Below are 11,867 nucleotides of genomic sequence, written 5' to 3'. Positions count from 1 at the left end.
AAAAAAAACCTTTCTGTCGTCATTTTTCCCCGATACAGAAATTGCCATGTTGGAGCCAGACAACAGCGATTGGTCCGGGTTGGTCTGAGTCTACGTTTCTATGGCAACTACTGTCGCTAATCATAATTAAGCTTGTTGAAGTCCACACCCCTTCTACTACTAGCAGATTTTTGTCATTTGTCAATGTTTGAGGTGAGGTGGGGGCTAACGGGCGCTACATGCTTTAACTGAGCCATCTGATTGGTCAGTTTGTAACTTGAATAACTTGCAATAAAGAAAAAATAAAATAAAAAAAATGTTTTTAATTAGCAAGAAGATGTTTAAAAAGGACATCAGAGGAAGAATGGCTATTCTGAGAAACATAATGACTAAGTAACAGCTGTTTATTTCTTAATAGAAGTCTATGTGATTTTAGCTTCTTGAAACCAGCAGGTACTTCCTATTTGTAACACGAAGGGGGAGGGATCGCTCAGTCCAGTTCTCATATTCAGTCAATGGTCTCCAGAACAGAGTGTTTTTGGTTTCCCTAATCTGCATAAATCACGAATCTTTAAATGGAGCAGATCATAGTTTTCACTTTAGAATGGACTTATTTTTTTAACAAAGGTTTGAACTTTAGTTTAAAGAAGACAGAAAAGTGTGAGAATGTTTATGTCTGTCTGAGAAAAGTGTTTAAAGTGTGTAATTAGCAGATTTCACCTATCAGTTATTTTTAGAATGTAACGAGGCATGACTGTATGTTATTTCCGTCCATAAACTAATTATAAAAACAGAGAAAATTGTAAATGTTACTTTTTCTGCTGACACGTTTTTATTTATAACATGTTGTTGTCACTTTTTTTATAACAAGTTGTTTCCCATCCTAGCACCCAATAATGTATTTTATCACAACAAACCTCAACCCTACATTTCTCTTCCTACTTCAATTAGTTTACCCAGGCCAATTGTGGCAAAAGCTAAAACAAGAAGGTAAAAAATGGATTTAAAAAGACTATTTATCTTGTATGTTATTTTTTGGCAACCTCATAATTCTGCATCACATCTCTATTGTCACAGGTTTAAAATTGCTTTGTTGTTCTTGGTGTTTTCTTTGATTTTGTGTCCTGAAACATCCTGCTTTATCTTGAAAGTGACCTGTTTTTATTAGTTTACATTTGGTTGACTCGTTTCATCTTTCTCGCATTTGGATCCTCCATCTGGGCCCCATTAGACACCCTCTCACATCTAAAGCACTTTAAAAGAGCCGTTGCTGAACATCCCTTTTCCCAAAATGGAAAATAGAAACTGTTTGCAAAGGAAGGCTGAAAGAGGCAATCTTTTCAGAAGCTTAAAATATTGCAATTTCTACAATTTCTGAGAATGATATAAACTTTTAATATAAGGTTTGATCACAATTGTATACATTAAATAATAAATCTACGTACAAAGATAACAGCTGCAATGGGCAAGCATTAAAGCAATTAATGAGGCTTCTCCTTGGTTTGTGGTTTTACTGAAAACAGCTGACAAATTTAATTTTAGATTTGCTTTTACACCCTGTTTTCTAAAAGGGGATAAAGAAAAAAACTTACTAAACTTAAAGTGTGAGAACAGTAACTTTATTATAATTTTTCATAGTGTTTCAGAGTGATTTTTTGTGCTTCAGAAAGAAGCTGAGTTTTCATCCAAAAGAAGATAAAATAATAGTGAAGAAAGACTAAACTTAGGGATGTGCATTGTGCATTTCAGATTTTTAAATGTGACCAAAATACACTATTGTTTAAAATGTGGGAGTCACTGAGAAATATTCCAATTTTGGAAAGAAAAACATAATTGTTTAAATAAAGAAAACTTTAAAATAAATGTGGTGAATTATTAAAAAAAAAAAAAAGTATTCAAGCTGAAAATGTCTGTTTTTTGTTGCATATCTACAACTCTCACTCCTGTGTTCTAATGCTACTTTGTGTTTCCTCATTGCGTCTGAAGGCTAACAGATGATTAGAAACCTCTGTGCGATCACACAGCTTAAACTGTTTGGCTGGTGAGAAAAGCTATAAAACTGAGCTTTCTTTAGGTAGGTTGAGTATCTGGAGCATCACATTTGTGGGATTGATTAAACGATCAAAATGGTAAGAAAAAGAGAACTTTCATGTAAAACTCGACAGTCTTTTGCTGTTCTTAGAAATGAAGGTTATTCCATGCCAGAAACTGCCAAGAAACTAAATATTTACTTTAAAGGTGTGTACTACTCTCTTGAGATAATAGCTTATTTTCCTTTCGGCTTTTCCCTTCAGGGGTCGCCGCAGCGAGTCATCTTCCACAATCTTACCCTGTCTTCTGCATCCTCTACTCTAACACCAGCTACCTTCATGTATTTGTTCACTGAGTCCACTACCATCCTCTTTGGCCTTCCTCTAGATCTCTTTTGACTCAGTATCCTCCTAACACAGCACATTCTCATCCCCAAGTTGTCCCATTGTCGTTCGATGAAGGACCCCTCTCACGTTTTGACGTCTTAGGTTTACCCTACTCGTCGCTTCTTGACGTGCTAGCTGCCGGACACAGTACCAGATGTGGTAGCGGTACCCTAACACTAACCTGGCACTGGATGCAGTACCAGTACTGGTACTGGGACAGGGTACCAGTGCCTGTGACTTAATGGGGAGAGCAAGAACAAGAGGAAGAACAAGTTGGGGAAACCCAAAAAGTAAAACATGGGAGGAGTTCTTAACCAAACATCAATATGTGACGACATGGGGATGAGAATGTGTTGCCTACCAGTATATTCACTGTCTCTCCTCTGAACTTGACAAACTCTCTCTTCAGAGAACAGCACAAACAGGTTCTAACCAGAGTAGAAAGAGAGGAGGGAGGCCCCGCTGCACAACTGAGTAAGAAGATAAGACCATCGGAGTCTCCAGTTTGAGAAATAGACGCCTCACAGGTCCTCACCTGGCAGCTTCATTTAAAAGTACCTTAAAAATGGCAGTCTCATCATCCACAGGGAAGAAGCGACTTTGGGATGGTGTTCTTTAGGGGAGAGTGGAAAGAAAAAGCCATTCCTGAGACTGGCTAACAAAAGCAAAAGATCAATATGGGCAAAAGAGCACAAACATTGGACAGAGGACTCTGCAACAGTGGCTAGTGCAGATCTAAAACCAGTTGAGTCGTTGTAGGAGTAGCTTCATCGTTTGGTACAGTAGGAGGAGCTCCCGTCTAGACAATCCAAATTGTGGGAGGGGCTTCGCAAAATCTCTCCAGATTACCTCAACAAACTAACAGCTAGAACTGCAAAAGGTCTGTAGTTTCTGAAAATAGAAAAGATTCTTTGAAAAAAGCAAAGTTTGAAAAAATATGATTTCAAATGATATCGTTATTTCTAACCTTGTCAATGTCTTGACAATATTTCCTATTCAGTGTACAACTCATCTGGTAAAAAAAGTGTGATTTCATAGAAAGCACAAAATTGTTTGGGTGACCCTAAACTTTTGAACAGTATTGTACATGAGTGTTTGTTGGAAAGTATCTTAATGCACATCAAAAGAGCTATGCTAAACTCTGGGGAATTCACTGCCAGAAAAGTCATACAGAAAGGTAAAGCTGGAAATGAGTACCTGTCTCCATCCAAAAGCAGCAAAACTGTGCAAACATTGCTGACACGACTCTTCTGAACCAAAAAACATGACTGTCAGTCATTCTGAAAACCGTGCTCTTCTAAAGTCAACAGGTGTCATTCTCTGAAGAGACCACTTTGTACAGCTATGGCTTTGACAGGTGTAGCACATTTAAACATGATCTTTGCTGCACTATATTCTCAGGAATAGAAATAATTCTATGTATAGAGTTTGTTGACTTGTTGGGAGGCCGTTTGACCACATAATAATGACTATGTAACATAAACAAATGAATAAATAAACATGAAAATACAGCAGAAATGCTTCCCTGTGCTGCATAGATAGGTGTGACAGAACAATTCATTGTCTCTCATATGTGGCCAGTAATGACAGATACTGGACTGCACCTCCGTGACACAGTTTTTGCCTCTGCAGTGTGCTTGTGATGTGTGCACCTGTATGACAAATGTGTTATTTCTATGCTGTCTGGGCAGATTATCACCTGCCATTTATCTCGGGGCATAAAGGTGCCATTTGTTATTTGGACAATGAGTGGTGTTCTCTGGAAAACCTCCCGATCACACACAGTGCGGAAACAGTAATGAGACCAGTAGCTCTGTTACCATGGAGACCAGGATTTTTTTTTTTTTTTTTTTGATACGCAGACTTTTAATGCTGCAAAAGTTTTCTTTAGGGTTTTGCTTTTGTTATATTTTACAGTTAATTTAAGGTTTCCTTGAGTTTGAATCATGAACTCTTTTAGTGAAAACTAATGAATATTGAATACAAGGCTTTCAATTTGATGACTCATAAGGTTTTATTGAACAAAGGTATACTTTTTGTGCTAGAATATAATTAAAATCATATCATTTGATTACATTTGTTTTGGTTACGTTAAATTCTGTTTAGATCTGCACATATTAAGGCTAAAAGAACCATCTCCAGTAGAATCGTGTCAGAGAAAACAATAGAAGGGTCTTTGGTCCAATGAAGCTAAACTGAAAATAAACTCTGCTCTTGCTTGTGCAGTAAAGAAAAAAATCCCAATATATCTAGGAAGTTGAACACCTTCAGAGGATTCTGCTTTGGTGTGTAAAAATAAAGAATTAGAATTGATAAACTCTCTCTCATTGATTGGTCTTCTACTAAGACAAAACTCCAAAACATGCAATTTGTCTGCAGTAGTTCAGAAACCTGTTGTTGGATATTGAAACTGAGCTTGTGGGGTTTTTTTTCCAGCACTGAGATCTCAGTCCTATTGAGAATCTGCAAAGGGAGTTCAAGGTTAATGTCCATGCTCAGAAAGCATGAATTCAAGATGAGCAGAAACAATTTGCAATGGAAGACTGGGCTAAAATCCCCCAAGAGACATGTCCAGTTAGATACAAACTACAATACGAAATTTCACACAATTGAAAAGCTAAAATAAAAAACGATTTACTATCAGTGGTCTGTGTTTTTATTTAATACATATTAGGGCTTCAATAAACAGTTTTCATTATAAAGTACATTTCTATCAGAAAGCTTTAGGCAGATACGAAAATCTAAAAAAAAACAGACATAAAAAATAAGCTATGCTTCTATATTCCACCATCTATGGGGAGACACCTGAAATACAGGGAAAATAAAGCAATAATTACGATTATCAATTTAAATTATTCTAGTTTGTTTACCAGATTAAACAGTTTGCCCACCCCTGATCTAACATAACCTGTTCTTCTGATGGATTAATTCCTGATTGGGTCCATCTTTATCACTCCCATAGAGAACTTCAACATCTTGCTCCCACCACAGTTTTCTTCACTTTTACCTTGCTGACACTCTAGTCACACATCAGACCTGAAACTTTCCTCCACCAATTCCACCCTGTTTGCACTCATGTATACATAAAAGATTTTTTTTTGGGGTACAATAAAGTTTTTGGGTATCTAATGGAATAAGCTATTTTGAATCTAGAACTGAAATATTGGTTGCTTACTTTTCCAGCTATTTTTGTATACTAAGAAGTACATACACTTAATATGTTATTGTTTCTGATGTATTGCAACTCTATAAAATAGATAAATTGTGTTGCATTTCCTGCCTTCTGGATGTAAACTTAAAAAAACATATATATTTCACATCTTTATGTATTTTTCCTCGGAAATCCTTCTGATTCCCTGCAACATACCAGGAGCTTAGAATTTTATCCTGAATTTTCATCTGACAAAATGTGATCAAAGACTTCCATTAAGCACAGTAAAGCCTTCTAGCTAATTAGCTCCAGGAGGAGCATAAAGAGTGTGTACAATGTTTCAGTTGTCAGATTTCAACAACATCAACAACCCCAGAAGCTCTCTGCTGTCAGAAGCTGAATGCAAAATATGTCGACTGACATGTGGGTTAAAAACAAGCCCTTTCTCTCTATTCCATTCTGCACTGTCAGTTCTTTGATGCACACAGCGTAAGCATGATGAAATCCAAAACTTTTCAGGGGTTGTTTCACTTTCTTGTGACTCTCTAGTGTTACACTCCAGGGCGCTCTGTCACAGGAGAAAATGTGACACTAAGGTGACCAGCTAAAATCCATTTGTCACTTGTCTTCAGCTGCTTTGGAAATGTGCTTATGTAAGTTTCTAAATTTACTGTCTTATAAAAAAAGAAACACACCTGATAATCTATTCTAAAACATTTGTCCTCTGGCTAAATTCTGCAAAAAAAAAGATTTGTTTTCTTCAGCTAAAAACACATCAGTTAGGCAGATACTAAGACAGGTTTGGACTCGAGTTGTCGCAGTTTTTGAGATGCAAACGCTTTACATGTTTTTTAAAAACGAGGGACGTTGTAGAACTTGCATCTTAACGCCCTCTTCAAACTTGAAAACTTAAATCCGTCGATAACCTTACTTGCCTTTTGTAAAGGTCATACCTTGAGCTGAAGGTTTTCAACCCACTGTCCCACAGCTTTGTATTCTGGGGGGGAAGAGTTGGTCGTCTGGAACTGGAACAGGTCATAGCGTCCTGGAGCGTCTCCATTTTTGTTAAAGACAACCGAAGTTCCAGCACTGCCTGTGAGGGTCAAGAGAAATGACGGTCACAAAACACAATTAATAGATTCTGTTGTGATGGGAAACAATGCATCTTGTTTTAATTGTAAATGTAATACAGAGAAGGAGCTTGTTACAGCAAATATTTCATGATCTTTTATGATTATGAGAGCAATAAACTGTCTAATGACCCAATAAGCACTATATTCTTATGCATCATAGGTCATGCACTAATCAATTTTATGTATGTTTGTGCATAAATACTAGGGCTGCCCCGATTAGTCGTCAAATTGACGACTAATCGACCATTAAAATAGTCGATGACTAATTTAATAGTCGATTATTCGTTACTATATATTATATGGATTCAGAGTGCAGTAAAGTTGAAAGTTATCATGGTACTTTGTTAGCTTTTTGGACTATTTAGGATTCCTTAAGGTTTTTTAGGCTAATTTGGAGTTTAGCTAATATTTCAGCTACATGCTAGCTGTTTTGGCTGATTTAGGATTTTTCAATTTTTTAGGGTATTTTGGAGTTTAGCTAATATTTCTGCTAGCTGTTTTTGCTAATTTAGGCTTTTTTTATTTTGTTTTTGGCTATTTTGGAGTTTTTTTCAGCTGCATGCTAAATGTTTTGGCTAATTTAGCCTGCTTTTAATTTTTTTAGGCTTATCTGGCATTTAAACAATATTTTAGCTGGCTATTAGCTTTAGCAATTTCAGTTATCAGCTGCAGCGTTTTTAGCTATCAATTTCAGCATCTTCAACTATCAGCATTAGCATCTTCAGCGGTCAAATTCAGCTTATAGCATTCACACTATCTAGCTTTTAGTTAGTTTTAAGCTAATGATGGTTAAGATGTGTGCTTTACACCCAGTTTGCGCATGACCCAATAAGTCGACTAATTGGAAAAAATAATTAGCGATTAGTCGACTATTAAAAAATCTGTGGCAGCTCTAATAAATACTACTGTACTGGTCCCAGACAGAAGCTGCAGATACTCTTCATGTACTTTCGCTGTGCAGAAGCCTCTCTCAGGCCAAGCCCTGAAGACTTCTCTCATTAACTAAAGGAGGACTGTGGACACCTGGAACCCTGTTCATGATTAAAAAGAGCTTGTAAGGCAAAATGTGCTAAAGCCCAGATATCTGTCCCGCCAGCTGTTAATAGAAAAACTGTTGTCCTTTATTTGGCTTTAAAGTAGTCTGCATTACTCGTGAGGTCAAGCATCTCAGAAAGCTGTGACACTGAAATAAGCTTCTGTTCACCTTGGTACTACATAAGCTCTGCACATAAGGACATACCATTTACGAAATGGGGCGGGGGAGTGTCTAATGACTCTTAGCATGGGAATTAAAGGTTTTTAATAGCTCTGGTTAAAAAAATATAGAGAGAATGGACTGCAGATATGAATCAAAATCCTTATGGGAGCCTAATGTCTTTAAAGCTTTTGGCTTTTCAATAAAACTATGCTTCATATTTTTCTTTGCCATTCAGAAATGTCATCTCCGTTATATTTTTGCTTCTTCCTTCCAAGGACATTTTGCTTGTTAATATTCTACAAAAGATTCAAACCAAAGGTCTGTGGTAAGACATGAGAAGCAGCAAAAAAAGACAACAGAACAGATTTTTTTTTTTTTTAAATATCACAGACGTCATCTCACTGTTGCATGTGTAATTTTGTAAGCCTTAAAGCAGTAATTTTCATATCGATACAGACCCGGATGATGGCATCTGTAGGAGAAGTACAACAGTATGCAAATGGAGTCATTTCGTGTCAGCTTAGCAACTGGAGCAGAGCGCTGGAGTTTAAAACACATTCTGGTGAACTTGTGGAAACCAGACTGAAGCTCTCATCGTCCTGTCACTTCAGCAAGAGAAAGCAAACTTGTTGACATGTACATATAAATGTTGACAAGGTATTGACTCCTGAAAGGAAAAGCTGACTGAATGCCTCAATTTTTTTTTTTTTTTAAGTTTATACGGTAAATCCAAACAAACTAATTCTGCTAAGCCACATGGATAATTGGGTCCCAGGCACTCTTTACGTTTAAAGCAAATAATTAAATGGCGTTTCTCTGCGTGCACATAAACAGGCATTAGGAATTAATTTATGTTTTTATTGGCTGATATTTTCAAAGAAACAAAATGGCCTGTGCAGACTCCTTAGTGAGACACCGTCTAAGATTAAAGATTTAAACATTTGCATGTGGCTGTGAACTAAGACATGACAAAAGTGCTCTGCTGCTGTGCTGTGCTGAGTAGCGTGGGTGGACCAGGGATACACTGCTGTGTTTCTCTCGCATCATTATTCTTCCCTTTTTTCTGCTTCTCACTCCTTAGCTTCTGCACAGCAGGGAGATCAACACTCCCTCGCTCTCAAACATACATTAGCAGTGGCATGCACTGGATAATATGGTAACTGTCTAAATGCAATGAGAGCCTGTGAGAGTTCCCTGATGGTTCACTAATAAGTTAAAATGTTTTAGAATGTGACAGCGAGAGACTAGGAGGGGGAAATCCGATTTTTTTTGGGTTCTTTAGCCAGGCCCACTCTAGGGTAAATGGTTTCAGAGAATCAGGGGAAGTCGACAGAAAGCCCAGATGGTTTCGGAGACTGGACGGCAGATTCCCAATCCATTGCATGAATGTACACTTAGTTAAGGTCTTCTTCAAATTCCTGCACCACACAAACAAGTGCGTGCATTCTGTTGCTTTGGTTCCACCTTAAAATCGGGGGCTTCGTGCCTGCTGGCACTCTGAACTGCTACCATAGCGACCATGTGAGGAAAAGGCAAATGTCTCTTTAGCCTTCAGCTTGCAGACAGAAATTTGCTTTCACACTTTTTTATATATTAATCACTGCAGTGAGTAACTGCTTTAAAAAAAAATATTGATAAAATATATAATATATAATCATTTTAACTGTAATTGTCTTGTCTATCTGTAACTTTAAAGCTTTTCATATCTTACAAATAAACCCAAATAAAAAATATTAATGGGAATCATACATTTTGCAGTGACATAACTTTGGATTCTTCGGTGCCAAAAATCCACTCTAGTTACTCCTGATATGTAATGTCATTGTCCCGAACGTTGCTCCTCTATATACCAGTCTGCCGTCATAAATACTTAACCTGAAGTGCCATATGGTCTGCTACACCACCATCTGGGAAGTCGTCACTGGAAAGCATTTAAGGAAGGGGCAGGCACGAGATACCTGGCATGTAATTGGAAAAAAGCATCTCGAGCAGGAAACAGCTCCACTGTTGCTGCTTCTTTCCTCTATATCAGTGAGGAAATATTTGCCGTTTATAGCATAACTGCTCCCCGGAAACATTAGTTATACATTTTTCAGAGCTCTACATGTCTCGTAATGTATGAGCGACGCTTTAGTGTTGTTTGCGGTGCTGCTGAAACCCACGTGGAGTCATTGCTGAACCACAGAAAAATGGAATTAACCTGTAGTAGTTAATTATTCATCAAAGAGATATGTAGTTGGAATTAATAATTTAAGATTATAGATGATCTATCAGATGTGTGATAGATATAGGTTGTGTAATCTATGACATTAGGGTGCAATAGGGGTACATAAAAAAGAACAGTTTAAATTTTGGTGAAACAGTATATAACGAAGATATTTTGGGAGTTTTGTCAAGACAGACTTAAACAAAAGGGTATTTTTTTTTTAACAAGCATTTAATGTTTAACATTTCATTTTCTTTTTAGTAAATCTTGACAGAAATTTTCAGATTGATGTCTTTTAAAGACCCACTCCAAGGAAATTTGTGTATTCTATTATAATTGAAAAAAAAAAGTATAAAAAATAGAAAAAAGAAACTGGGTCCTCCCCACTTGGACAATTGGATAGACATTGTTAATGAAATCTGCCGGATGGAAAGACTAACCCACTCTCTTCGGACTTTGGATACAGTTGTCCAAATTCTTTAAGATACGTTCACGATGGATATTCTATGTTAATCACTTACAACAAACGGAAGTAATGAACATGTCTGACTTGTAATCATAATCAAGGCGAATGAACCCTTGACCCCCTCTTTATTTTTTTTCTCCTCTCCCTCCCTAACAATGCATCAGTTTTTCATAGTTTTGCTTCTTATTAGATATTTAGTTAAATTACTGAAAAAATAAAGAAAGTTGAGACTAGAGATAAAAATCAAGGGTCCAAAACAGCCCTAAATTTATTTGAATGTACTGTTTAAAAAAAAAAAAAAAAAAAAAAAACTTAATAAACCCACTTTTTTTAGTTATATTTTAATATTTTACTGCAACACAATGTCACAAATGATCTCAAATTAAGGCTTTTCACAGCAATTATTAGGTTAAAAATATTTGCGATTAAAATAGATTAACTACCAGTAGATTCATTTATTACAGCTCAAGATTTAATAAAATAATCGTATGACAGTACTAATGTTAACATATTTGTTTCCTCATCTGAGCTGCATCTGCCTTAGAACACTGTGGCAATATCACTCATGATTTTTGTAGCACCAGTAATGTTAGGTTGGGGTTGTGAGGGGCTGTAAGCTAGTGGGAGAGGGTGTAAACAAAGGAATGATGGGAAATAACACGCGGCTAACCCTATCGCTTTCTAAAGAAACTCCCACTGCTCTGCAAATACTATGTCCTAGAAAATGACTTTTTTTTGGCTAAAAATGACAATCATAATTAAAAGACCACTGGGAACAATTTGACAGTAAATCAAATGATGATTAGACTGGGATTTTATTAGTCATTCCCTTATCTTCTCAACAGTTTTGATCAAAACCAACATTTTTCTTTTTAAATTAACCTGGAAAAAGTATTTTTTTATATTGCTTTTCAACAAAACCGTTTGGCTACTGTCATTACTTTATTAACTGGAGTACAGGAGTAGTCAGGAAGAGTTCAAAGGACAACAAGAGAAAAATTCACAGTAAAGAGAAACATCTCCATTTTTCTAAATAACACACAGGCTGTTTGGTTGCCACGGAACCTCAAAGAGTTTCATTTTTGAATGTGTTTAGTCTCTAATTTACTTTTTATGCATCCTGTTTTCACTTCCTGTCTTTATTGATGACAACTGTGCATAAAGGGGGTAAAACAAATGCATCCATGAACCCTGATGATCAGAAGAATAGCTGGATTTAAATTCCCCGTTATACGTGTCTTAGCGGAGACAGATAGCTGCACCGCCCTGCGTTAAGTATAATGAGGCTGTGCTTCATTGTGGAATGTGAGGAAGCTT

At 36.7% G+C, this 11,867-nt stretch overlaps 1 protein-coding gene across 1 annotated transcript in view; it reads right to left on the bottom strand.

Annotated features, from left to right (window-relative positions):
- LOC112159110 (metabotropic glutamate receptor 7) overlaps positions 1-11,867 on the bottom strand; it is an 82,563-nt gene that overhangs the window by 16,762 nt on the left and 53,934 nt on the right. Inside the window, exon 7 of the mRNA XM_024292972.2 lies at positions 6,501-6,640. Coding sequence (XP_024148740.1) covers positions 6,501-6,640 — 140 coding nt within the window. The remainder of the gene's footprint in view (positions 1-6,500; positions 6,641-11,867) is intronic.

Source organism: Oryzias melastigma, linkage group LG7, assembly GCF_002922805.2.
Source record: "Oryzias melastigma strain HK-1 linkage group LG7, ASM292280v2, whole genome shotgun sequence".
NCBI lineage: Eukaryota > Metazoa > Chordata > Actinopteri > Beloniformes > Adrianichthyidae > Oryzias > Oryzias melastigma.
This window is presented reverse-complemented; position numbering and strand designations above follow the sequence as displayed.